Raw genomic sequence first — 27,324 nt, 5'->3', positions numbered from 1 at the left:
TTCCTCTGTGCGTTTCCCATACGGCCCACACAGGAGGCATATCATCAAGAGGAGAATGGGCAACAGGCCTCAGTGTACAGGGGAGGCTATGTGGTTGCAAGTCCCTGGGTCTCCATCCACTAGCTAGATGTTGGGCAGAAAGTGTCCAGCAAGATGTCTTTTCTTTCCCCAGACCTCAAGAGCTGGGTTGCCCACTTGTGGCTCATTCCTGGGCTTCATGGAGGTTGTGTGTATCCTGTTTTCTCTCTTGAAGTTCAGCGGTGGGCAAAATAGTGGTTGATATTTTACTTGGTGGTATAGGGTGACTCAAGGTGGTGCCCCTGCCTGGTCCCTCTCCCTCCCATCTGTCACAGTCAAGCCAACACCTCAATTCCAGTTTAGGCGCAAAGTTTATTGAGGTGACTCCCGCCTCTCTACTCCTCTTTCTCATCCCCGTGGGTGATGATATAGCAGAGGGACTTGTAGTCGATGTTGCCGGCCAGGTCCATGGGTGTCAGCTCAAACAGCTGCTCCACCTGCAGGAGGACAGCAGAGGTGTGGCCTGACGATACCCTGTCCCAACAGCTGGACTTTGGGGCTCAGCCTTTTCAACCCCAAACTGCAGTCTGGTGCTTTTTCCTGTTTGTGAACAGATTAGGAGCCGGGCCCAATGAGGAAGGGGCCAAGGGGCTCACCACAGAGGTAAACCCACTTGTGAGTCTGCGTTCTCCCGTTTGGATCTTAACAGAGCCTCTAATCTCTTCTGGGAAGATCCTATTACCCATTGACTCCCACCAACACAGTCCTGGATGTGTGCGTGTGTGTGCGTGCGTGTGTGCGTGCATGGTGTGTGTGTGTGTGTGTGTGTGTGTGTGTGTGTGTGTGTGATAAGGCCTTCCTGAGCTCGCCACAATGCTAGGAACAGGAGTTGATGGGGTCAGGGTGTCTCACCTCAGCAGGAGAGAACTTGTCTGCCTGAGTCATGAGAAGCTGCTTGAACCTGAGAAAAGAGAAGGCCTGAGCTGGGAGAGAGTGGCTGGGGCCTAGGGAAGAACCAACTGGTCGGATGCCTGAGACACACAGAGGACCCCACCACCCTCGTTGTTCCCTGGGGTGCCCACCCTGGGGGATGAAAGGACCTCACTTACTCCTCCTTGTTTACCACCCCTTGGCCACTGGGGTCAAACATTCGGAAAGCACTCAGGATGGCTTCCTCGGGGTCGGTCCCTGGGGGACGAGGCAGTCAGTGAACTCTCACATCCCTAGCCTCAAGGCCCCACCCAGAATGAACTTTGAGTACAAGGGAGCTTCCTTGTATTGGGGCCTGAAGGGCTCGGGCTATATCAAGTGAATAAAGGTAAGGTGGGGGTAGAGTCGAAGAGGTGTGTGTTGGGGTTCACCCTACAGAGTGTTTCTTGGGGGTCAAAGAGACCAGCAGGCCTGGGTGGGAAGTCAAGACCATGATTTGGAATCGGATATTTTCTGAACCCAAGTCAGTCCAGGATGCTCCACATCCTCTGTGTCGGCCATGGCCAGGCAGGGTCCACAAGTTGTAGGTGAGTTAAGTTGAGCTGCGTGAGTTAAGTTGGGCTCTGGGGTCAGGTGAGGTCAGGTTTGCTCTGTGGCTGAGGAGACTCAGACCTGATGCAAACTCACCATTGAGCTTTTCCCCGAAGAGTGTGAGGAAGACTGTGAAGTTGATGGGGCCCTTCCCTTCCTGCAGCATGGCGTCCAGCTCCTCCTCCGGGACACTTACCCTCCCTGTGAGAGTAGGACTTGAGGGGCCCCAGGCTGCCCTCCCCGGCTCCCCAGGCAGTGAGGGAAGAGGCAGGGGCAGCTCCAGCCATGGGGCAGGTGGGGGAGGGGGAATTTGTGACTGTACTGAGGGCACTGTCCTCGCTCAGAGGAGCAAGCCCTGAGGAGAACAAGATGGGTCCCTGGGAAGTTGATCCATGGATCGACTCACCGAGCTGGGAATAGGTCTCCTTCAGGTCTGACTTGCAAATGATGCCATCTCTGTTCTGGTCAATGCAGCTGAAGGCCTGTGAGGAGATGACCTTCAGGTGGGAGCTGCTCACCCCATCTCTTCCAGGGAAGGCAGGCAAAGGGGAGTCTCGGATGGCATGAGCGAGGTTGGAAGTAGGACCCCTGACCCCGCCAGAGAAGAGCAGTGTGTGTGGGGTATGAAGCGGGCTCCCCTGCAGGAGAGGTTGTCTGAGATAGGGTACTCACTTCCTTGAATTCCTGAATCTGGGCTTGTTCGAACATTGAGAAGACATTGGAAGAGCCACGTTGGGCCTGCTTGGTGGCTGCAGCCTTGCCCCGCGTCCCAGCCTTCCTACTGGCCTGTAATACTGATGATCAGAGGGGTCCAATCTCCAGTTCTCCAAAGATCCCCCCTTTACCACATGGTAGGTACTACCGGGAGTACCAGGGAGAGGGGCCTTTCCCCACTTTTCCAAGAGATCACTTCCCTGAGCCCAGCACAGGCACAGAAGTCCCTGGCTCTGCCCCCTGGCAGCTCAGAGACTAGCCCCGGGTGTGACTGGTCTCTTGGTCCCCACCCAGCACTCACCATGATCTGAAGAGGTCTGACTGAGTGATCTTGACACCAGCTCTTTATGTCTCAGCCTTATCACTCAGAGGCCCAAATAAGGCGAGGAATGGATGCCTGGGCTAAACTTGGAAGCCCCCGCTGGTGGAGGAAGGCAGGGCCCCAAGTAGATCCCATTCACACTCCTGGTAACCTTTCGGCCCTCAAGTGTAACATCCTAGGATCCATCCATCCATCCCTTGTAACCAGACTCCATGTCTTCCCTGGTCAGAGACACTGAAAACTTATGCTACTCCAGGTCATGGTGGAGGTCCAGGTGACATCTGCATCTGACTGTCCCTCCCACCTGATAGTGCTGTAGGCTTAAGAAACAGAGGATGGTCTCTGGCCTCAATCCTCTGGGTCGGGTAAAAACCCTGAGCTCTGGCCTGCTGCCCAGCTGACAATGGACAGACAGACAGCAGTTATGAACAGGCTGTAAGCCCCAGAGGACCATTTGCTTGATTTGGGGGTAACTCAGGATTGGGGTGACAGAAGGCTACTCTCCCTACGTTCAGACATGCCCTGCTGAGACACGCGAGTAACCGCCCTATTCGAAGACTTGCTATTTAAGCTCCATTTCAACTCTCCTGTCCTCCCCCAAATTCTCTCTGACATTCTCAACTGAGAGCTGTAGCCTACTCCTGGGCACCCAGCCTGATCATCATCTGGAATCCAGAGGCCCTGGCATGCGGCAGGCCTGCGTGATGCTGTTTCACAGGAAAGTTTTGGTTCTTGTGAAACTGACTCACAGAGCCCATCTCGTGTTTCTGAATTGTGGACCAAGGAGTAGCAACTGTCAACTTTTGAGGACCCTAGTGTGGCAGGGGAGTCGGAGAAGCTGGACAGCTTAGGGGAGATCATGAGTAGGCCTCTGACTGAGTTCGATGTTCATCCTCACCCCAATGTGGCTATGCAAGGTGGGTTAGAATATGGGCACTCTCCCCTGTCAGGCCTCAAGTCCCACCCCACTCTCTTTTATTTGGAGATAGGGTCAGCTATGTAGCCAAGGCTAGCCTGGAACTCACTATGTTGCCCAGGCTGGTGCTGGGATTACAAGCCTGTAACACACCCAGCTCCAAGGCCTCCTTTTGTATGAGTAGTTTACAACCCTCCTAACTATCTGAACACAACACTCATTCATTCAAGTTGGATGTGTAAAGAAAGACAAACAAAACAAAACAAAAGGACGGCACAATGCCTCAGATCCCAGGATATACGAGAAGATGAAAGCCACCTGTATTGAAAATCTGTTCCAATATGTAAGTGTGCAGATCTGAGTGTTTTACTCTGTTAATGCAAATGCTTTTGCTGGTTCAAGAAAGTGAAGCCGATCAGAAGCAATTCTATGATAGAATTACCAGAAAGCAGCATGATTTCAAGGAAAATATGATTTCTACCCCAAACCACCAATTTGGGATCTTTTTTTTCTGAAGCAGAGAACAAAGTAAGCCTTTGACTTCCTGAGTAGTTCCACTGAGAAATAAATGCGCATTAAACTCACACAAGTCTGTTCACCTGAAGGCGTATTCATGTTGCATAGAAAAGGCATTAGGGCTGGGCGGTGGTGGCACATGCCTTTAATCCTGGCACTTGGAAGAGGCAGGTGGATTTCTGAGTTTGAGGCCAGCCTGGTCTACAGAGTTAGTTCCAGGACAGCCAGAGCTACACAGAGAAATCCTGTCTCGAAAAACCAAAAAAGAGAGAGAGAAAAAAAAAAAGAAAAGAAAAGAAAAAAAAAGGCATTAGGTCTTTTGTGAGTGATTCCATCTACCAGAGCCTCTGGAGGGAACTTAGAAACTGTTCAACAACTCCTAACCCTGGCCTTTATTTCATCCTCCCTGGCTCTGAGATAGAATGCTGCTGAGACCATCCTAGAGCTGAACCAACCCCTAACCAGAGTGGCACCTGGCCTGGCATCCTTGCCTCTATCTTTCATAGGTTGCAAGGGCAGCTGGGTGGGGGGTTGGTCTGGGCAGCAGGGGGCTGTTCAGTGCCCATGTCACCTCATGCCTGTTCCTATAGTCTGCTTCTCACTTGTCCCTGGATATAGTATCTGGAGGGCATGGCAAACTGAGACACAGCCAAGTTTAGGAACTATCTGTGTATGTCAATGACATTTCTTTCTTTTTTCTTTTTTTTTTAAAAAAAAAAACTTTTAATTTATTTTATTTTATTTTTTTAAAGATTTATTTATTTATTAAATGAAAGGACACTGTCGCTGTCTTCAGACGCACCAGAAGAGGGCGTCAGATCTCATTACAGATGGTTGTGAGCCACCATGTGGTTGCTGGGACTTGAACTCAGGACCTTCGGAAGAGCAGTCAGTGCTCTTAACCGCTGAGCCATCTCTCCAGCCCCCAACATTTATTTCTTTGTACGCCATCACCACCACAGAGGCCAAAGAACAGCAGGCAGGCCATGATTACGTAGTTTTAAATATTTAATTAAAAACTCCCCCATAGCCCCAGGCTGGTGTAGAGAGGGCTGCGTAGCATCTGGGAAACCTGACAGGGATGAGGGAGAAAGGGACCTGGGTGGTCTCCCGGAGAGATACTGAGGGTGGCTTGCGTTTTCCTCCTGGGTTACAGATGTGAGTGTTGAAGGAGGGTGGAGCGCCTAATAGTTCAGAGTGAGGCCTCTCCTTTCAGGTCCCCATAGAGCAAGGGCTCTGGGGCTCTGTCCTCTGGCATCTCCTGGGAGGGCTCATCCCAGAACTGTAAGCCACTTGGAGGTGGAGGTATATGAAGGAAACAGTCTCTGGCATGCTCTGTGGCCTGGAAAGTCCCCTCCATGTAGCTGGATAGTCAGTCTCCCATGGCTCCCCAACCTCTTCAGCCACAGGTCTGAAAACAGCCAGGTCTGGGTGACCAGCAGCTCTTACTCTTCTGGAGTGCCTAGGTCTGGTCTGGCCAAGCTGCTAAAGCCACCTCCCCACGGAGATGTGTTCCTAGGGAAGCCAGGCCATGGCAAGGTCCAGGAGGCACTCCCTTGGGAAGCCAGACCCACAGCTGTGGGAGGCAAGGATCGTGAGAGTGCAAGTCCTGAGTGTGCTCCGCCTTTCTCTGTAGTTGATTGATTCTAGCAAAGAAAGGCTTTGGTGCCTCTGATCCTCTCCTTCCTTCCAGCCCCCTGCCCCAGGCTGAGAGCCCAGGGCTGTCCCACTGGCTGACTTGCAGGGGCCTCTCCCCATTTTCCAGGGGTAGCAGCGGAATAGGTCTCCTGCCCTGGTGGGCTGGGAGCACTTGTGGGGTGTGGAGTCCCCGTGGAACCCAGGTCCCTGTCCTTGTGGCCTGGATTTCACTGGCCCAGCATGCAAGCCTTCTTGCAGGCCACCGCAGAGACCAGTGCAGCTCCCCTGCCGCTGCCCTCCTCTGATTCGATGAAGGTGATTTCGCAGTTGGGTGTCAGCCTGCGCACACTGGCATGAAACCGCTCCTTGAAGCTGAACAGGAGGAAAATGGGGCTGCTATTTCTACTCCCATTCTTTAGATCCCACCTTGCCACCCCGACACGGCAGCCCACACCCTACCTCTTCACCCCCACCCCACCTCTTCACTCCCACCCCTCACTCCAGACTGCAGTATATTTAGTATTCCAGCCCCAGGGAGAGAGCCCGGCAGGATAGGCTCACAAATGCCTGGAGCTGAAAGCCACGCCCTTGGAGAGGTTGGAGCAGCAAACGAAGGTGGAGGCTGACCTCGGGTGCAACTTGTACACGGAGCCATCCACTCCCACCGTGATGCGCATCACGTCCTCGCTGCGGCTTTCGCGCATGCGATTTATGACCCCCGCTAGTCCTGCTGAGCACATGTGGGCGGCGCGAGTGGACACGCTTTCACAGGCACGGCGCACAATGTCGCAGTCGGTGACAGAGGGTCGAAGCCCCAGAGTGCTCAGGATGTTATGGATCTGCTTTCGGTCCCCAGAGTCGCTGCGGGCAGTATTGGGGAAGGAAGTCACTGAGGGTCTTAGGGGAATGGGAATGACCTGTCCGCCCAACAGTCCTTTGGGGGGCCCGGATTCTCTCTATCGTGAGGATGACAATGCCACATTTTCGGAGCTGTGGCATGAAATTGAGAGACGCTGGCTCTGAGTAGTGGGGAGTGACTGGGGAACGTGGACACTGAGTCAGTGGACACTCAGTGTTAGCATTCCTTCTAGGTTCCGCCCAACAATTACCTGGCAACAGCTAGGTAGAACTGGCTTGCTATATAAAAGGGGCTGTTTGGTCCCTCCTCGTTCTCTCTTGGACTCTCTTGTCTCCCCATCACTTTCTCCCTTTCACCCTTCCCCCTCTCCCCCTCTCTCCATGAGTTCCCAGTGCGCCTCTTCTCTCTCTGTGACTCTCTGTCTTTCTGTCTCTGTCTCTCCTGTCTCTCTCTCCTCCCTTCTTAACTCCCTTTCCCTAAATAAACTCTATTATACACTATGTCTGGTATGGCTGGTCTCTCAGGAGGAAGGGATGCCTCAGCATGGGCCCACAGAGGCATCCCTCCCACCTTATCATCACCCTCTACAAATCCTTGGCTTTTTTATAAAAACACTACCCTCAGAGGCCCCAGGAGCATTGGGTCTAGCTTCATGTTCCCCGGTGGGTGCCCCTGACCTAATACTCTGCTTCCCTTAGAACCTGCTACATCCCTCTGTGTCCACTGAGCCCGTCTGTCCCCACACTATCCCTCCTCCCCCTGCACTGGCCCCTACTCCAGCCCCTTTCAGGCACCTTTCCACCTGTGACACAAAACGGGTCTCAAAAGCACCACGCGTGCGCAGCTGCTCCGAGGCCTCTCCGTGGAACAAAAGATTCTCGTCCACCAGCTTGAGCAGCACAAGTCGTACCAGCTCGCCCATGTACTTTCCACCAATGATCTTTTCGTACCTGGATACAGAACAGTCGGTTATGCCAGCTGGCCATCGGGAAATCCCCACGGCACCCTATTCTGGTTAGGAGGTGACCACTGGTTAGGTGAATCAGTGGGGCACTGATTCCTCTCTCATTCCCACCCTGAAGCCATTAACCAAGGTCCTTGCCCTCACACCCTGCCCCCCCATTTGTAAACACAGACTTCAGAAACTTCAGGTTCTAGGATTATGCACATTTTTAACCCAGTCGAGGAGCACATGTAGCCCTGGTATATTAAAGGGACAGAGAAAGGAGCCTCCATGGTCCCTTTGAAAGCTTACTGGAGGCAGGCCTTATGAGAAGCCCCACACCCTGGGAATTTAGTGACAACCATGTGAAGGGATGCTAGCTATTCTCAGTGGCTCTCAGGGTTGGTGCCCCACATGGCACATGGTAGCCTGGTATATTTTTGTCTAGTGTGTGAGCCTCCATATTTTCGTTTTGAAATTCAGCAAATATTAGATAACCTAACCCGTGGGGTTCTGATATGAAACTAAGTAGTTAGCACGAGAATGGTACCATTAGGTGACTAACTTGTGACAGGCACAATCATTTTATTTACTGAGTTAACTTTTATTTTGAGACAGGGTCTCACTATGTATCCTGGCTATTTTGGAACATGCTATGTAGCCCTGGCTGGCCTGGGACACAAAGAAATCTCTCTGACACAGTCTCCCAAGTATTGAGTTAGAGGAGCATACCTCAACACCCAGAAGTAGCCATGATTCAAGACAGCTGGTCCCCAAGATGCCAACCCACAGCATTCCCTTAAATGTCAATACTTATTTTGTGGAACTGGCATACATATGTACTTTGGGGGTTTCTGCCTTAAACCAGATAAACCTTGCTAAGAGTCTTTCAGGGCCATCTGGTGGCAGGCCACCTGTAAGAGTAGAGAGGTGGGACCATGACAGCTCCACACCTCACAGGGCAGGAGGTAACTGAGCTGAAGAAAAGAGCCAGCTCACAGACGGATCATCAATTTGCTTCTCCCCAGAGCTGCTTATAAGCAAGCTATTATGTGCTGTGACCCAGCTGTGGTGTGCCAGGCCAGAGCAGCCGCCAGGGTGGGTTAGGAGGGCAGGGGGCATCCTTACAGCTGCTGACCGGGGTTCGCTGAGCTTTCATCCACCATCCGGTCGTACTCTAGCAGGAACTCATCCAGCTCTCCGGAGTCTCCGAAGGCGCCCCACTCAGTGTTGACACACATTCGCCCTTCATCGCCTTCCACCAGCTCCACATTCTGCATCTCCTCCATGTAGCAGGCATTGCAGCCAGTGCCTACAGGGATGGGGCACATTTAGGCTATAAGAACCGGGGATGGATGTTGGACGGATGGCTAGAGCAGCTGTGTAGTGAAGAGTAGCTGGGTCAGTCTGCAGACTGCCCTCCAACAAGTGCTCCTTACTGGGAGATCAGGGGGATGGAGGAAAAACAAGGTGTGCTAATCTGGTTTTGACACCTGAAATGAATGTGAGGTGTCATGTTTTTATCTTTTTAAATTTTTAAAAATGTTCTGTATATAAGTGTTCTGTCTGCACACTACATGTGTGTCTGTCTGACTCCTAGAGAAGCCACCGGAGGGTATAGATCCCCTGGAACTAGAGTTACAGACAGTTGTGAGTCACCATGTGGGTGCTGGGTATTGAACCCAGGTCCTCTGGAAGAGCATCAAGTGCTCTTAACTCCTTGGCCATCTCTCCAGCTCCTTGTTCTCTAGCATGTTGCAGGCACATCTTGAAGTCTCTCTCCTGAACCCTTTAGAGGACTCTGAAAGTGCATAAGGCACCATGTAGGCCCTTGGAGGCACCCAGAAGCTACTGCAGCCAGCACCTGCTGCAGTTTGTCATGTGCCACCAAAAGATACCCATCACTTCTGGATCATGCCACAGGAGGTGCTGTGCCTGGGCAGGTGGCTGGGTTAAGTTCATACTGAAGTGTCTTGGGAGACCCAGGAGGAGTTAAGGAGGAGATGGAGAGGCAGGCACAGCCAAGGACATCTGGAGAGAGAAATTTTCACTACAAAGGCAAGATTGAAAGCAAAGGTAGGAAATGAGAAGAGATGCAGAGGGGTCAGGTTAGAACTTAAAATATATGCACATAGCTGGGTGTGGTGGCACATACCTATAGTCTTAACACTCTGGAGGCTGAGGCAGAAAGATCTCTGAGTTCGAGGCCTGGTCTACATAGTGAGTTCTAGGACAGCTAGAACTATATAATGAGACCCCGAACAACCGCAACAACAGCAACAAATATATGTATGTGTGTGTGTGTGTGTGTGTGTGTATGTGGGTGTATGTGTGTGTATGTGTGTGTGTGTCTGTGTGTGTCTGTGTGTCTGTGTGTGTCTGTGTGTATGTCTGTGTGTGTATGTGTGTGTCTGTGTGTGTATGTATGTGTATGTGTCTGTGTGTGTGTGTCTGTGTGTGTCTGTGTGTGTCTGTGTGTCTGTGTATATGCACACCTATAATGTTTTATATATGTATGAATATAAAATGAATAATGTGTTTATAACACATGTATTATTTAGGGCACAAGTGTAAGTATAGATGAGAACCTATGAATACAAACACATTCATAGCATTGGAGATCTGGTTCCCTAAAACACAGCATTTTCTGGGTAATTGGGGCCCAGAGAGTCCAAACATACATCTCTATACCACTGTGCAGAGCAGATAACTGCTTTGGTTCAAATATTGCTTCAGAAGAACTCAGGAACTTCTGAGACAGTGGAGGGCAGAGGTGGGAGGAGGGAGTTGGTGTGGAGCTCCCACCCCTGAGAGAGAGAGAGAGAGAGAGAGAGAGAGAGAGAGAGAGAGAGAGAGAGAGAGAGAGAGAGAGAGGAGTGCAAGCTAGCGGTGGCTTCTTTTTCTGGAATCTCCTTCCCTCCAGAGTGGGTTTAGGAGCTGTTGGGGCAGGGATGACTAGCCACGTGGATGGCACCACTTTTGCTGATTCTCTCCCACTTGGACAGATTTGTACAGTGTGGTCAATTTACTAGATAAAGCAGTTTAATTACATCCAGATAGGCAAGCCAGGCGTGCAGCTAGCAGGCTATCTAACGCTCCAATGCTGCAAACATTGAAATGTTCCTGTCAACAGCCAGTTCCTACATCACCACACCTCCACAGCCACCTGGCTGATGGACCAGGCCTGTTCTGACTGGCACTTGTTGTTAATGCTTTGGCATTGACTGCTATGACCCTGTGCAGCCTGGAAGGGTTGCAAGGGGGAGAAACCCTTACCCACAATCATGCCGACCTCACATTGGCGGTCTTCATAGTAGCAGGAGATCATTGTGGCCACCGTGTCATTCACCATTGCCACTACATCCATCTCAAAGTCCTGCCAAGAAGTACAGAGACTATGGACATGGAGCTGAGGAGAGGGCCCTGTGATGAAGGAGGACATGTTCAGGACAGCCCCTCAGGCCGGGCAAAGCATGCTCACCCCTCTCCTCTTGATAGCATCTCGGAGAAGTCCCACCACGTTGTTCCCTTCTGCTCCGGAGGCCTTGAAGCCCTTGGTCCAATTGAGCAGGATGCCCTGTAGGGATAGGATGGCCTCATGGCTGCTGCACTGGCAGGGAGCTGTGGTCTTCAAACCAACCAGGCCATAAGGCCATGACACTCCCAACCCCTATTTCACATTTGAGGAAGTAGATTCACATTATCTTTGAGAGGCACTGAGAACAATTTTCTACACACACACACACACACACACACACACACACACACACACACACACACACACACATACACACACACTCAGTGAACCCAGGACCTTGAGAATTTGGGGTAAATGCTCTATAAGCCCGGCCTAAGAATGCTGAGCAGCAAAGCTTAGGGATAGGATTTCAGAGTAGAGGTAGGCCAGGCAGAGCCTGGGAGAGCAGTGCTGAATAACATTGGATTCCTCTTTTATAGTGAACCCTGGTACACATGGACAAACCAAATGCGCTGTCTCTGTGGATCTTGGGGCTTTAAAAACTACAGGAGGTGGGGGATTGGCTGTTGCTTTTGTCCCTTTGGGTGTGACCTGGTTTTGTCTCTGACAGAGGTTGTAAAGATTTGCTTTGTCAGCTGGGAAGGGAGTCTCAATAAGGGGTTGTTTAGATTAAGTTGGCCTATGGACAGTTGTCTTGATTACATTGAGGTGGGAAGACTTTCTTCCAGTAGGTGTCTCCATTCCCTAGGCAGGGATGTGTAGAAAACAAACTGAACTCAAGCAAGCATGCATTCTTTGCTCTTTGTCTCTGATCGTGGATGTGATACAACCAACCTTTAAGCTCCCGCCTATGACTTCCCTGCTGCGATGAACTATAACCTGGAACAATAATTAAGGCCTTTCTCCCCTAAGTTGCTTTTGTCAGAAGACTACTTATTTACAGTAACTACAAAGGAAACTAAAGCAGAGATCTTATGATATATGTATGTGCACATGTGTGTGTGTGTGTTGTAGGATATTTTATCACACTGTGAATCCTGAGATTGTGTTATTTACTAAAGGGGAAAAAAAACCCCTATGTTCAGTTAGGATGTGGCTCACATATCTTTAATCCCTTTGGCTGGAATACAGACCTACTATTAGGACACACCTCTGATCCCAAACAATGAAGGTGATGTTAGTTTGCAAGAGGAAGCACCCATGTTTGAAAGTGGTGTCAAATTGAGTGACAGACAAAGTGACGAATCAGAGAAAGAGTTGACAGAATAGGATATGCCCAATTCTCATGAGAAGAGAGGGGAAAGGGAAGCTACTTGAAAGAGCATAGAAAAAAGGGAAAAAAAAGAGCAAGGTGGCAGTTTTACTGGAGAGTTTTACAGAGACAGGTTGAAGAGAGAACAAGCTAGACACAGGTAAAGACAGAGCGAGTCAAAGAATGAGAAAGAGCCTGAAGATTAGAACAGATTGCTAGTGGTAGTTTGAGGCCATGCAGAGCAATTTAAGAGAGGAGGAGAAAGAAGCCAGACTGAGTCAGTCAGCTTGGAGAGAAATCTGAACCAGAACAGCTGAGCTGAGCCAGCTAGAGTTCAGAAAGAATAAGAAAGGGTGAGCTTAGTCAGCAGCAAGTCTCAGAGGCTGACAACATTCTAGGCCTAGGTTAGACTGTATGGAGGCTAGAAGCTTCCAGGACTAGGCCTAGGTTAGCAGACAGAGGCAGTGAGCCTCCAGACAACAGGTAGATCAGGAGAATAAAAGTTACATTCACGTATGTGTGTGCATGTGTGTCTGTATGTGTTTGTCTGTGTCTGTCTGTATGTATGTATGTCTATGTGTGTGTGTGTGTCTTTGTGTCTGTGTGTGTCTGTCTCTGTGTGTGTGTATCTGTCTGTGTGTCTCTATGTGTGTGTGTATGTCTGTCTGTGTATCTGTGTGATGTAACTCACGAGGTTGTGCTTGCTGGTGGGTAGATTCTCAGAACTTTCTCACTTCTGACTCCGTGAGCTGGCTGGGCCTTACTCTTACAGCCTGTTGCCACCTCCCACTACAAGCAACTTGCTTAACCTGTTTCTTTATCTGTACTGGGGTGACCATAACATATCTCCTGAGAGGCTTTGCAACACAGTAAGAATCAGCTAATTTATGTCTATTTGCCAGAGCTTTATAGATAGGAAGTGATGGGGTGGGAGGACACAGTTGCAATCCCCTCTTTCTCATCATGGGTTGGGGAGCTGCAACTGAAGGCAGTCTAAACAGAGTTCTTCCCAAGTGTGTTTCCATCCATCCACCTCCCTCCCCTCTCCTCCACCTGGCTCACCTTGTCTATGTCTTCGTGCCTTACAGGGAAGGAGAAGGTAAAGCCCAGGGGTAGTTTCTTGTGCTTCATCTGATGCTTGTCCAGGAAGTCAGAGATGCACTCAGAGATGTAGTCGAAGAGCTAGGAGTTGCAGCAGCATGGTATTAGGTCAGGGCTGGGACAGTAGCAGTTCTCTTCTCCAGGGACTGTACCAAAGTGCCTCTCGGAGACATTAAGGCATTTGACCCCAGAGCCTGCAACTGTATGCTGGGCCTGTCTGGAGTTTGCTTCTCCACAGGACTCAGGCCCTGTACTTCCCTGGATGGAGAACCCTGCAGGTTGCAGACCCCAGAACAAGGTCACACAGCACAGGACTGGCTGGTGTCAAACCTGAATGGCTGTCCTGTGAAGCTCTGGGTGGAAGTCCATTCTTGGCCCTGACTATGATTTCTGTCTCTTTTGCTGTTTCCCAGGTATTCTGGCCACCTGAGCCCTGCTGAAGGTCGGCCCTCATCCCTTCCGGTGGAACCGCTCACATGACTGGACGTTGCTGAGCACTTTGCAGGTGGGTGAGGGAGCTGTGTCATGACATGCCCAGTTCAAGGCTTGCTAGAGGAAGACTGAGTGGCTACGGGCAACCTCTTGCCTGGCCGCCCTTCTGGTAATGGGTTTTGCCTTGTCCCTGGGGATGTCTTGGGGGAGCTCTATCTTAACCCCGCGCTCCTTCTATTTCTAGGTCTCTCATCTGCACCTTCCTCATGCTTAGGGACCCTTGCTGCTTGGACAGTGTGGCTTCTGCCATGCCACTTGGCATATCCAGTTAGTGGGTAGTGGTGGCCTGTGAGGAAGGCTGGGTAAGCATGGCTTCACTAAGCTTTGCTTTTCCTGTAGGGAATCGGACCGAAGCTGAGTTTTTCTCCCACTGCTGACCTTTCTTCAGCCCCTTCTTGTTCTGGGCAGACTGGGATTGGGACTTGGGATACTTTAAGCCTCTGAGCCACCTTCTTGGGTCGCTGAAGCTGGGTGGCCCTCCATCACTCCTGTCCTTGGAACCCTCCTGAGATCCTGGATGACCTTGACCACCAGCCCTCCTTCGACAGCCCCTCCGGCTGCTCACCATCTCAGCAGTGCCCGTCATGGCGTCTTCAGGAATGGAGTACATCTGGTGTTTCGTCTTCACGCTCCACTGCCCTGCCTCCCCCTCCCCCACCTTCACCAGCATCACCCTGAAGTTGGTTCCTCCCAGGTCTAAGGAGAGAAAGTCTCCAACTTCTGCAGGCAAAGGGAGAGATATTCAGTTTCAGGGCCTACCTGACGGGTGGACTAGGTATGGGGAGCCCAGACAATATGGGTGAGGGAATGCTAGCCTAGGCACTGGGGGTGGGGTAATGCTAGAGCAACCTGTGGAAGGGTCAAAGGTGAGTAGAGGCAGCTAGAACCTAGGGAGTTACATGAGACCTAGAGTAACAGACCAGACCCCTGGATAAGGAAGCGATTCCCCAAGTGAACTTAGAGACAAAAAAGCCAATTCTCCCAAGGATTGACAGACAGCTCTAGGCTGGGCCTGAGTTCCGCAGGGCTTCAGACAGCTGGACAAACACCGGTCCAGTGATTTGGGGGTGTCATCATTTGCCTAGAAGGTTCTGTCTAGGGACAGATGAGCCCTGAGGTACCTGAGCCTTCTGGGGTGGAACGCACGTAGGTGGGCAACATCTTTACACTGGCCTCCTCATGGGTCTCCAGCCTCAGGCCACGGTCCATCTCCTTCTGCATCCGGCTCATCACCTTCTTCAGGTCCTCCTCCTGCAGCTGAAACTCTGCCAGGATCTGCTCTACCTATTCAAGGAGGAGGGGGGGATAGGAGCAGCTGTGGCTGCCACTAGAAGCTACCACACACCAAGGGGCTCCTTTTGCCCTCTGATCCCCAATGCAAGATAGGCCACATCTTAGACTATTTACCATAGTTTATTTCAAATATTCCAGGGCCAGCCCCTCAATGATTATTAGCCTGGGTACTCAGGAGTGGCGAGCAGTAGGGAGCTGGGTAGCGTTTGTCCTTGACAAGACCTTTGCAGCACAATGCCTCCCATTGCCCCTAAGAGTTTGGGTGAGGGGAGAAAATGCTCTCTAAATAGGAATTTGGTGAGGCAGAACTGGGGCTGGCATCACTGTGTAAAGAGTCAATATTTTTCTACTGTAAGGCTTTACAGAATGAATAGGCCAGTCAGCATGCACAGGGTAGCCAAGACTAGAGTAGCTGGAATGACCTCTAATACCAAACAGGGGTCTAGCTATCAGAGCATGGCCATCCACAGTGCGCAGGCTTTAAGTAGAGAGGGAGGACATGCTCCATACTGACATGGGAGACCTGTGTGTGAATAGCTCAGATCCAACACTGCCATTCCTGCATGTGGATGGCCAAGGTGTAGGACTCACCCTCACATGGTAGTTCAAGAATATCTGGACTGTACAGGTGGGCAGCTTATGGCTGCCCACTTTGGACAATTGCGTATTCATGCAATTGTTGGTAGCCTGGGCAGTAAGAAATAGTTGCAAAGATATAGTTGTACTTTGAACCAAAAAGAATAATGAGCTGGGCAGTGGTGGCACACGCCTTTAATCCCAGCACTTGGGAGGCAGAGGCAGGTGGATTTCTGAGTTCGAGGCCAGCCTGGTCTACAGAGTGAGTTCCAGGACAGCCAAGGCCAGCCTGGTCTACAGAGTGAGTTCCAGGACAGCCAGGGCTACACAGAGAAACTCTGTGTCTAAAATACCAAAAAAATAAAAAATAAAAATAAAAGAATAACGAGAACCCTTCTTATGAAAGCTACGGATCCATTTTCTTTTATGAGGATCTATACTTCTTGTGTCTTATACATAAGCTCAGCTGGCTAGAGGAATTGGGACTGCAGTGGGGACATCTTTTTCCTCAGTTACCCAGGCTTTACTCAGGAAGGCTGGGTAGAACAGTAAACCCTGACTAGACTAAGCCAAGCACAGTAATTCTATCTCCTGTACCTGGAGTGTGGGCATAGGACTCGATTCTGATCAAGGACAGGTGGAAGGAAGCCCGATTTTCTCAGGAGAGGGGACTTTGGTGCCTCATAGTTTGTGAACACAGCTGTGTACAGATGTGATAACTGGCATAGCAGCAGCCACCTGGTAACCATGGAGACAAGTCTGGGAGGAAGAGACTGTTAGCCAATTGCATATGGCAAAGAAGAGGTGTTGATGTTAGGCCTGTCCAATTCTGCATGCAGATTATGCAACTCTACTTGCAGTTCCATAAGCCATGGGTCTCTTGCTTTCCTTTAACCAAAAGCATTCCTAAAAGACATTGATTGATGGCCACTTTTTTTTTTTTAAAGGACCTCACCTGAAGTTTAAACCCAGGGAAGTCAGAAAGGAATGGGGCTGACAAGAGTTTTGACAAAGGCACCAACCGGACGAAGATGCCCCCTCATGCACCAACATCAGCTGAGCATGGAGTGAGTAAGCGCGTGGCAGTGGCTTCCGCTGTCAGCCCTGTAGAGAAGGCCTCCACAGACACACTCAGCACTCTGTGGAACAATCCAGGTGGCATGCAGCAGTCCAGGATGTCCCCAAAGCAACACCCAGGGCCTCCACTGTGTCTCTCCTAGATTTGTACGCTTTCCTGAGAACTAGCAGCCACAGAACGCCTGTCTTCTCCCCTGAGGTACAGCAGTACAGAGGGACCCAGTAACCGGCCAGCGGTGGTGGCACATGCCTTTAATCCCAGTACTTGGGAGTCAGTGGCAAGAAACCCTGTCTCAAAAAACAAACCAAAACAAACAAACAAACAAAAAATCCAAGGGACCCAATTATAAGCTATCTATGGTCTCATGGCACAAGAAGGGCTGATCTTAACCAAGGTTCAACCCTCAGGCCATGGCAGACCCCATCCTGCCTCTCTGTAGTGGTTGCTCCTCCTAGTGACTAGAGGCCAGGACCCCAGGTGAGGATGAGGTTGAAGGTGAGGGCTAAGGTTGCCTTCAGTTCAAGACTCTTCATAAGAGGAGTCAACACTGCAGGCTGGGGTCTGTAAAGTGGATGAAGATGAAGGCTAGGAAGATGACCCAGGGTGACTGGGTAGTATGTAGCTGGACTCTGACTGACGAGGGCTCCAAGTGACTTGTGCCCTCTTTTTGGAGTTGAGGAGAACTTGCCCAGAGCTTAGAGCATACTGGTGAGAATATAGTGAATGGTACCTGCTGTTTCTTATTTCACTGTGGCAAAGGATCATCAGGGCCAATATGTTTGTGTCATCACCTTTATACAGATGTTGGAAAGAGCACGTGTCCTGGATTGGTCCTGGCTCTGCAGCTTCTATGCCAGTGTACCCTGAAGGCCTGGGCATCACTGAAGCCAAACTGAATGCCAAATGTCCAGAGGGCCATGTACTGTCTCTATCAAAATTTAATTTTGATTCAGCAATTTCAGGACATAGAATATATGAGCATGTCCCAGGAAGTACACAAGAACCTCCTCTACTATGAAACAAGACAAACAAACCCTAAGACCCTGCATTCACCTGCAAGGCCATGACAAATAAACCCAAGACACCTACCACCACCATGCCACCTTCTGCAGCCCGTCCAGAGAAGCGGGTAGTACTTTGTGGCATTGAAGGGGTAAGAAGGGCCCAGACCCACTCTCATAAACAGAATTTCATATGGCCTGTGGATCTGCCAACATTTAAAAATCTATTTAATATTGAGATCCTTCTACAGAAATTTCCAACAAACTAGGTCTGCATGCTCATGAGGCTTTAGGGAAGTGGAGAGACTGCCACCCAGTGGTAGAACCTGGCCACAGAACCCTCATTCTGAGTCTTGGCCAAACCAGCCATGCCTCAGTACTTCTCATACTGACTCAGATCACTGGCTAGAAGGACACCTCACATACCCCCACGCGTCTTCCCCAATCCTGGTGATGCAGGTTGGAGGGTGGGTGCTGGAAGAGGCTTAGGTTGCAGTAGCTAACGGGCTCTGTGCGTCTCATCCTTGGAGACAGAAGCCCCTTCCTCGGTGTGCACTGAGTCTGAAGATGCCTATGCTCCGAGCACCAGCTCAGTGTGCAACCCTGAGGAGGTCTGACGAAGAGAGGCTTCACCACCTCAGGCTGTGGGGTTGGGAGGGGAAGTGGGCATCATGTCGTGACGAAGTCTACTTAACAATCCCTGTGGGTTATGCACAGGAGCACAGATATTGGGCCAGGCCCACCGTGGGCATCCCTGGGACTCCCCCATATTCCCGAATCATTCCAAGACACTCCCAAGATACTGAACACACACTGTACAATATACTCCCACAAAGCCGTGGTGTGCAGAGCCTACAGAGCCAAGTGTGCAGAGCTGGGTTGTAAGCAGATGCCTGGACTGGGAGCCTACACCCACCCATTGGACTCCTTCCTGCATGATTTAAAGGACCTGACTTTGGCAGGTGTCCAGTTAGCCATTCTCACGTGTCTCTAGAACTACCTTGTGTTGCAGGGAGACCCTGTTAGCTTGCTAGATCCTCTCGTGGACCTTGTCTGAAAAGTCACAGGACACATAACCAAGGTTCACGGCCACAAGCAAACAGGGCTTTTCCTGTGGGAGGACTCCCCTCCCCTGAACTCCCTGAAGGGCACGGGCAGGTTTCCTGAGCTGATGCCAGTTCTGGGCAGTGTGCTGTGTGGTGCGTGGGATGTTAGAGAGGAGCTGAGAGCGTTTGCTGTCTGCCTGTCCAGAATCATCTGTCCAAGCTCAGTACCACGCGAGGGCAGTGCTCACAGAGAGTCGTGGAAGGGAATTATGTGACAGTAGAGCTGGGCTGGGGAGTGAGGTGAGGAAGAAGGTGTCAGGGTGGGCTGGGGGGGGTGCAGTTCTTCACTTTCCTAGAAAGTGGGGAAGTTGCATAGAGGGGAGAAGGGAGTGACCCCGACAACCCTGAGAAGGCTAGAGATGCCCTGCTACAGAATGCAGACTTCTTGGGACAGGGTGGAACTAGGTGGCGTTAGGCTGTCTCCAGAATCTGGGTACCGTGACAGGGTGCACAGGACAGAGATGTGGTAAGATCTAGAGAACCTATATACATCTGCTGACAGCTTAAGGTCTAGGGGGGTTAGGAAGAGACACATTAGGTGGATCACATGGATTAGCCTGAGCAGCTGCAGCAGACATCTGCGGGGACTGGGCATCCTGGGAAACCCATCTAAGCAATCTTATCTGCCTGTGCATATCTATCCCAAGTACATATGGCTGGCTGTGTGAGGATCTGTTCAGTCAAACAGTGGGGGAAACACACTCGAAAGCCTTTAGCGTGGAGACCTTTTTAAGGCTCCAAGTCTGGATTAGGTCATAGGGACCTAATAGCAAAAGTGGGAGGGGTGGAGTTGGCAGGGACAGATCCCCTGAGCAGGCTCTGACAGCCCAACTTATAATACAGGAAAAAAGAAGACACCATCAAGTGTTGTGTTTACCACCTTAGCACTGGGAAAGGTGGCCCCAAGGAACTGTGGACCGTAGAGGATTTGGACAAGGGCCACAGAACACGGCAGACAGAAGCTACAGTCCCAAAGGTCCAGAGATAGTGTCAGTGCCCCCATGCCCAGCCTTAGCCTGGCCCCTCTTTTCCCAGGCCCTGTGGCTATACACAAAGGAGTAAGTGGCCCTAGCTAGGTCAGTCATCCCCATACTCATGGGGAAGAGAGCCCCACGCTCTTCCAAGTATAGCCACGAGGTATCCCTTAGAGAAGAGCAGCACTCAGAAACCGTCCCCAAGCTAGCAATGTCATCCCAGAAACAAGCCCCCATGGGCTCCTCAAGAGCTGGACAATCATGGCACCAGTGAGAAGGGATATAGGGAAGAAGGGGCATATCTGGGTCTCCTACAGGATTGGACCTGTCCTTCAAGGACCATTGTACCGATCCCTCTCCCCAACCCAAGCACGATGTTCTCAGGGTCCCCCCCCCCAATTCAAAGCCTTTGTCCTGTGAGTGACCCTTACCAGAGTCAACGACTGGGCTCCACTCCTTGTAGTATCCACATCCATCTCTCTGAGCATAAGTGGGGGTCGTTGGGGAAGCAGAGATGTTCCTGACTCCTGAGGCCACCTGTTGCAGGTGAGGGCTGTCTGGCTGAGTGTTGCAAAAGACAGGCAGCCAAGGACTTCTGCACTAATGGGTCTGTGAGGTGGCTCCTAAAATACCCTGCTTACTGTCACAGGGTCAGGGCCAGGGCCAGGACAAAGAACCACGTGGGGTCAGGTTTGACAAAGGCCACAGGGACAGGGCTATGAGACAGGCTCTCTGAACACTGGTTGGAGTTGCTGTGGAGAGGTTGATGAGGTGGCAGGAGCCAACCCACTGACATCCCACCTTCCAGATTTGTTACAGAAGATGATAATCGGATGCTTTGAAACAGGTAGGCATGAGAAGCTGTGTGTGCAAGTGAGGCTTCAGACTTGGGAATAGTGGGGATCCTCATGGGGTTTCATTCATAGAGGGGTTGACTATGCACGTCACACAGTCTGGGACTCCACCATGGAACTTGGGTGGGAAGGAGAAGCTGGAGGAAAGGAAGCCACAAGTTTGTGGAAAAGACAGTTTGGCCACGGCATGAGGTGGGGCAGATGGGAAGAACACCTGTGCACCTACAAGCAGGAGTAGATGTAGGCCCTCTGGCTTCCCTGGCACCCCCTCCCACTGCAAGTAAAACAATACGCATTTTTATCAGTTTTTGTTGTTGTTGTTGTTGTGGAATCTCCTGAAATTGCCTCGAATCCAAATAGCAAGAAATAGGATGGAAAAGGCTGTTAGATTTTGTGACAGCAATGCTCAGGACATTCTGGGCTCTTCTATGAGGTTCAGATACTTCCTAGTCCTTTCTTTGGGTTTGTCCAGGAGTGACCCCAACATACTCTGCACTTGCTGGCATCTCCAAGCTCTGCTAAAATTAGCTACCATTGGCAAGTAGGTCAGAGTACATAGGGTGCCTGTCAAAATGCCAGGTTCTCCCAAGATTGGCCAGTGTGGTCACCCCTTGACACGATTGATCACTTTCCCAAAATAGAGCAAAGCTAGCCTCACCAGACCTCATATGACAAGTCCCTGACTACCCAACCCCTGACTCTTTTGTTTTGGGGTTGAGCTCATGCCTGAACTTGTGGTGGCTGGTCTTGGACAACCTCTGGGAGGTGAGAGGAGGGTTGTGAACCAATGCAAAGCCAGACACAAACCGAGCTGATTTCTATCTCAGCTAGCCTGACTACACATGAGCAACAAGCATCCTCCCAGAACATGTTCCAAGGAGTGATTCTCTTTCCATTCACTGCACCTTTGAGGGATAAATGGGACCCAGTTGGCTAAGCACCCAGAACAAGATTCTAACAACTCACACCCACCCTCCTGCGAATCTACCTTGTCCCAGAGCACCATTCTGCAGAAAGGGCATGCAACACGATGTTCTTCCTACATTCAAGAGTCGTGACTGGATAGGCCCCTGGAGAAGAGGGATCAGGACAGAAGGTGCTTTAGGGACGAGATCTCATGATGGACATACAAGACATGGGAAGCTGCATGAACACTGTGTCTGCTTAGGATTTGGAGAAAAACAGAGCTTTGCAGCTGTGAGTTAGGGCATTTCCCCATCTTCATCTTTTCTTTGATAGAGGAAAGTTAGCAGACTAAATGAATCATTTTCTATCCTAGTTGGTAACCTTACACCTCCCTTTTTTCTCCTCTCATGTGTATGTAAGCACGTGTGTGTTTGTGTGTATGCATGCATGTATACATGAGTTACATGTATGTATATGCATGTGTTTGCATGCATGTGTGTGGTGTTTGTGTGTAGATGCATGCTTGCGTGTGCAGATACATGTATGCATGTGTGCGCATGCATGCATATATGTGTGTGCACATGAATGCATATGTGTGTGTTTGTGTGCACATGCTTGCGTGTGTGTGTATGTGTGTGTGTGTGTGGTATTTGTGTGCAGGTGCATGCATATGTGTGTGCACATGCATGTGTGTGTGTGTGTGTGTGTGTGTGTGTGTGTGCGTGTGCAGGTGCATGCACCTATGAACTGCCATGCAAAAGAGGCCAGAGGAGGAGGATATGCGTGTCTTTGTCTATCACTTGACATCTTCTTTGTTTGAGACATGGTCTCTCACTGAACATGAAGTTCATGTTCTTAGCTAAGCTGGCTGTCCAGTGAGCTCCAGAACTCTGCCTGTCTCTGTCCTTCAGCTTCTGGTGTTTATATATAGCCATGCTTGGCTTTTATGTGGGTACTGGGAACTCAAACTCGGGTTCTCTCACTTGCACATCAAGTGCTTTTACCCAGTGAGCATCCCCTTCCCACCCCATCCCCGTGCCTTGTTCAAGAAGCCAATTCATAAACGTGGCTGCATTTTCTTTTTATTTACCTCAAGGGGACGAGTATAGTAACTGATAATCAGGCTTATTCATTGTAGTATCAAAAAAAAAAAAAAAAAGCCAAGCCACAGCACTGCGCAGCACTTCCATGCAGTTGTACCAAAGGCAATGGGAAAGCTGACAAGATGGCTCAGCAGCTAGAGTACTTGCCATGGAAGCCTGAGGGCTTGAGTCTGATCTCTGGAACCATGGAAAGATGAGGGAGTAAGAGATGGGGAGATGGCTTAGCAGTTTAGAGCTCTAGATGCTCTTCCAAAGGACCCAGGGTCAATTCCTAGCATCCACATGGTAATAATTCACAACTTTCTGTAATTCCACTTCCCTCTTTTGATCTCTCTGGGTACCAGGCACACACATAGTGCATAGACATACATGCAAGCAAAACATCCATAAACATAAAATAAATTAAAGAAAAAGAAAGATGGAGAGAACGAACTCCACAGAGCTGTTGTCTGAGCTCAACAAGTGTGCCATAAACACATATAATAATAATAATAAGTTAAAATTTTAAAACAAAAATATTTTTGAAAAAGATACGGTTGATCTATTTTTTTAAAATGTATATGGGTGTTCTCCTGCATGCATGTTGGTACGCTCTGAGTGTGCAGCACTGGAGGAGGCCAGAAGAGGTCATCGGATACCTTGAGACTGGATTACAGATGGTTGTGAGATGCTATGTGGGTACTGGGAGTGGAACCCAGAAAAACAGGCAACGAATGCTCTTACTGCCAAGCCCTCTCTCCAGCTCACAGGCAGATCTCTAATGTTAGCACGTGGGATGTTCCTCACAGCTGGGGTGCTATCTATTTTGGGATGTTGTGGAACCTCTAGGAGATGGAGCCTCACCAGAGGAAGTGAGTCACTGGGAGGCAGGTCTTATAGTTTTATAGCCAGACCCTGTTAGGGACAAGCAAAAGAAACGTCCTAAGTACTGCCATTTTGTTTTCAGACTCCATTTAATATTAGGGGGAAACTAAGTTCAAGGTCCCAGGTGCTAGGGGACTTTCCAACTGCACAGCTTCTCTTGTTAGGACAGAGTTGTCTGAGTTCAGTCATCTCAAGGACAACCTCCATCTTTCTGGCAGAGTTAAACTACGCTCATGTTCTCAGGCTCAGGAATCAACGCCTATCCTGACTGATGGAAAAATGTAACAATAACTTGTCACAGATGTTTGTGATGTTTGCAAGCTTAAATATTCTGGCTCATTGTTGCAGTTTAGCTCGGGAGTCTGGTCTGCAGCCCTGATACAATAGTATCTGCTTGATTACAACACATTTTTATCATCTGCATTGACCTGGTGTTTGAGTTATGTTAGATTTAAACAGTCCCCATAACAACTCCACTTCCTGTCTTCTCTCTGTTTTCTGACTGTGGACTCAGTGTGAAAACAGATGCCTCATTGTCTATAGCTATTCCTTCCCTGCCATGATGGACTGTGTTAGCATTCTGTCTAAACTCCACCCCCACAGTTACCTGGCAACAGGTACTGACCCACTATAAAAAGGGTACTTGCCCCCCTCCCTCTCTTGCTCTCTTGCTCATCTTTTGCTTCTCTCTTGCTCTCCCCTTCCTTGTCCCCTTCCCTTCCTCCTCTGTCCACGTGCTCATGGCTATGGCTGGACTCTACTTTTCTACTCTGCCTTTCTCTGTCTCTACTACCCTCTTAACTTCCCTCCCCATGCCATACATAAACTCTATTCTATTCTATACTGTTGTGTAGTTGGTCCCTCAGGGGGAAGGGATGCCTTGGCATGGGCCTGCCGAGGCACCCCCTTCCCCATACCTCACCACACCCCCGTAGAACAAATTCTTTATCTTTCTTTATTTTTTTATAAACACATCAGACTGTGTCCCCTAAAACTGTGAAGCCAAAATAAGGCTCTCCTTAAGTTGTTTCTTAGCAGACATTGTCACAGCAAAAGTTAACTAATACAGCATGCAAAGATGTCAATGATGGTCTGTTTAAAGGGATTACAGCCACCTTCCTGCAGTTCTCTACTAGACACTGATCTGGCATGCACTTCAGCTGTATTCCCTGTGTGCATAGGTCTACCTTGAGTACTAGATAGGATCTTGCAGAAATGATGGCAGCTATGCCACAAGACACTGTGGCTCCTGTCTTCTTCTCTCTCAGTCTGTTCCCTCTGAGGGAGGTCAAGTGCCATCCGGTGAGAGCACGACATGGAAGAAGGTGTCTCCATAACACTGGGAGGAAAAAGTGAAGACACTGATAATCTGCCATGTTGGCAGCAGATCTATCAGCCACAATCAAGCTCCCTGATGATGCTGCCCAGCCACTCCCTTGACTAAATCTCAGGAGAGACCATAAGGCATACCACCTGCTGGACCCACAGAAACCATGCAGGACAGTAAAGTCCACTTGTCTTAAGTCTCCAAGTCTTGAAAGCAATTTTTAAAAACAGAAGTGGGGTTGTTAACAGGTTGCTAACATGAAGCAAATGGCTTTTTCTTTTTGATATTGTTTTTTTTTTAAGATTTATTTATTAATTATATATAAGTACAGTGTTGCTGTCCTCAGACACACCAGAAGAGGGCATCAGATCTCATTACAGATGGTTGTGAGCCAACATGTGGTTGCTGGAAATTGAACTCAGGACCTCTGGAAGAGCAGTCAGTGATCTTAACAGCTGAGCCATCTCTCCAGTCCCTTGATATTTTTTGTTAATGATGTGGTTTTGCAGCCGGCGGTGGTGCCGCACGCCTTTAATCCCAGCACTTGGGAGGCAGAGGCAGGTGGATTTCTGAGTTTGTGGCCTGGTCTACAGAGTGAGTTCCAGGACAGCCTGGAACTGGTTTTTTGAGAAACTCTGTCTCGGAAAAAAAAAAAAAAAAGATGTGGTTTTTGCCATGGATATGTGTAGAAGATGTTGATGATGTTTATGTTGGAGGAAATATAACAAATATTACACCATAATGGTGTAAATATGAGTAGTTTTATTATAGATACACATATATGTACATATATAGTGCATATATAATAAAATGTATATATATGTGTATATATGTGTGTGTATATATATATACACATATATGTATACATATATATGTGTGTATGTGTGTGTGTGTGTGTGTGTGTATATAAATGTATTTTCTTCAACTTGTTATATAGGCCAGACTGGCCTCAAACTCATAGAGACTCACCTGCCTCTGCCTTCCAAGTGCTGGGATTAAAGGCAGAAGCCACCACACATGGCTTGAGTATTATTTTAAAATTAAGTTTAAAAAAGAACAAAATAGAGGAGTATCGCTATTTTTTTTGTACAAAAGGTCCAAGGCCCAGATTCATAGTTAAGCTGGCCAAATTTCCAGGCTCCTTATCTAGAGGGAAACGAAGTGGATGCCAGGGAGCCCACAATGCCAGCCTACCCCCAACTGGCCTGTTCTCTGGCTGCCCTCAGTATTAGTTCCAGGTACAGGCAGACTGATGCAATAGGGTATGGAGGCCAATGAGTGTTGCAAGTGTTTGCTTAGTGCAGAGTGGACTAGAAATTGGCTGGGCCTTTGTGTAAAGGGGCAGTCCATAGGCCTGGTGAGTGGGAGGTGTCCAACGGTAAGGAGTGGTTTGTGACCAGGAGAGCGGGGATGGAGAACAGGAGGGAGATAGATTAAGAGACAGCAGAGCACACCCTAACAAATGCCACAGCTATCTGAGATCATCGACGATCTCTCGTAAGATGCTATGGCAGAATTTTGACCAAATTACAGCTTATGTGCTTTGTGGAGACTGAGGCCCATGGACAGTTAAGAGATTACCCATCCACTCAGTGGGATTCATACCCAGGCCATTCTGATTAAAAGATTGTTAAGATTCAAGCGCCTCTTGCTCCTCCTCCTTTGCGACAGGGTCTTGCTGTATAGCTATGATAGCCTCAAACTCACAATCCTCCTACTGCCACCTCCTAGGTGCTGGGATCATTTGTCCAAGACTTCCTTCTTCCTTACTAGACGTGGCGCATTCTAGGGCCAGGGACACATGGGACAGGAAACAACCTCAGAGCTGCTTCCTCTGAGGAAGCAGATGAAGGTGGCAGGTGAGGGAATGTGGTGGCCAGTCTGCCTGTCTCTGAGAGCAGGAGGGAATGAAGGTCTGAGGGAACTGTCAGGAGTGACATTGAGACACCAGAACTCTGCCTGGAGTGGGAATGGGACAAGGGGCGGGGCATAGAATGGGGGCGGGACAGAGCGCAAGGCGGGGCATGGAATGGGGCCAGACTGCGAGGGGGCAGGAGGAGGAGCATTGGGTGGGAATGGAGCAGAGTCCAGGTGAGATGCAGAGCGGTTCTGTCCCAATGCTAAATGTTCATCTACTCTGGTGCTGCCAAGCAGTTGCCTTTCTTCACTGATATCAGAGCCTGGCCTCCCCAGGAGTCATCCTTGTCTTCAGCCCCATTCCTGGACGGTGGCGATTTCTAGACTCTAGAAAGTGACTTGAGTAGCTACCAGATTTTCAGCCTCTCCATTGTGACCAACAGGCACTGTTGGATCACCCAGACCATGTGGTGTAAGCCACTCTAGTAAATCTCCTTTTAATATATAATTCTGTCAGTCATGTTCCTTTAGAAAACTCTAATACAGTATGTGAGGAAATAGGAATCACAGTTAAAAAGAAGGAGGAGGAGGAGTAAGAGGAGGAGGAGGAGGAAG

At 49.7% G+C, this 27,324-nt stretch overlaps 2 protein-coding genes across 4 annotated transcripts in view; both read right to left on the bottom strand.

The window, feature by feature from the left end:
- Positions 1 to 370: 370 nt before the first annotated feature.
- Myl7 (myosin light chain 7) lies at positions 371 to 2,354 on the bottom strand. Its single transcript, XM_031339424.1, has 6 exons — positions 2,212 to 2,354; positions 1,946 to 2,021; positions 1,636 to 1,740; positions 1,128 to 1,206; positions 931 to 979; positions 371 to 515 (listed from the first exon to the last, which is right to left on the bottom strand). The coding sequence occupies exons 1-6, from the start codon at positions 2,245 to 2,247 to the stop codon at positions 414 to 416; spliced, it is 447 nt and encodes a 148-aa protein (XP_031195284.1). The 5' UTR covers positions 2,248 to 2,354; the 3' UTR covers positions 371 to 413.
- A 2,643-nt stretch (positions 2,355 to 4,997) lies between these two features.
- Positions 4,998 to 27,324, bottom strand: part of Gck (glucokinase) — a 41,151-nt gene continuing 18,824 nt past the window's right edge. The window contains exons 1-11 of one of the 3 annotated variants that reach the window (XM_031338413.1): positions 20,230 to 20,385; positions 14,892 to 15,054; positions 14,336 to 14,490; positions 13,240 to 13,359; positions 10,929 to 11,024; positions 10,724 to 10,823; positions 8,576 to 8,759; positions 7,299 to 7,454; positions 6,273 to 6,506; positions 5,866 to 6,017; positions 4,998 to 5,268 (exon numbers count right to left, since the gene is read on the bottom strand). In XM_031338413.1, coding sequence (XP_031194273.1) covers positions 5,873 to 6,017; positions 6,273 to 6,506; positions 7,299 to 7,454; positions 8,576 to 8,759; positions 10,724 to 10,823; positions 10,929 to 11,024; positions 13,240 to 13,359; positions 14,336 to 14,490; positions 14,892 to 15,054; positions 20,230 to 20,286 — 1,410 coding nt within the window. In that variant the 5' untranslated portion in view covers positions 20,287 to 20,385 and the 3' untranslated portion in view covers positions 4,998 to 5,268; positions 5,866 to 5,872. Of the gene's footprint in view, positions 6,018 to 6,272; positions 6,507 to 7,298; positions 7,455 to 8,575; positions 8,760 to 10,723; positions 10,824 to 10,928; positions 11,025 to 13,239; positions 13,360 to 14,335; positions 14,491 to 14,891; positions 15,055 to 20,229; positions 20,397 to 27,324 lie in introns of those variants that run through there. The other 2 variants (XM_031338411.1, XM_031338412.1) reach the window with 2 other exon arrangements.

Source organism: Mastomys coucha, unplaced genomic scaffold (assembly GCF_008632895.1).
Source record: "Mastomys coucha isolate ucsf_1 unplaced genomic scaffold, UCSF_Mcou_1 pScaffold22, whole genome shotgun sequence".
NCBI lineage: Eukaryota > Metazoa > Chordata > Mammalia > Rodentia > Muridae > Mastomys > Mastomys coucha.
Note: the sequence above shows the minus strand (reverse complement) of the source record. Positions and strands in the feature narration are given on the sequence as shown.

Excerpts from the sequence above, each read along its gene's own strand:
- Myl7 (XM_031339424.1), bottom strand. The coding sequence starts at position 2,247 with ATGTTCGAACAAGCCCAGATTCAGGAATTCAAGGAA. Across the intron at positions 1,741-1,945 it reads GGAGACCTATTCCCAGCTCG|GGAGGGTAAGTGTCCCGGAG; the intron begins GTGAGTCGATCC and ends CTACTCTCACAG. Across the intron at positions 980-1,127 it reads GGGGTGGTAAACAAGGAGGA|GTTCAAGCAGCTTCTCATGA; the intron begins GTAAGTGAGGTC and ends CTCTTTTCTCAG.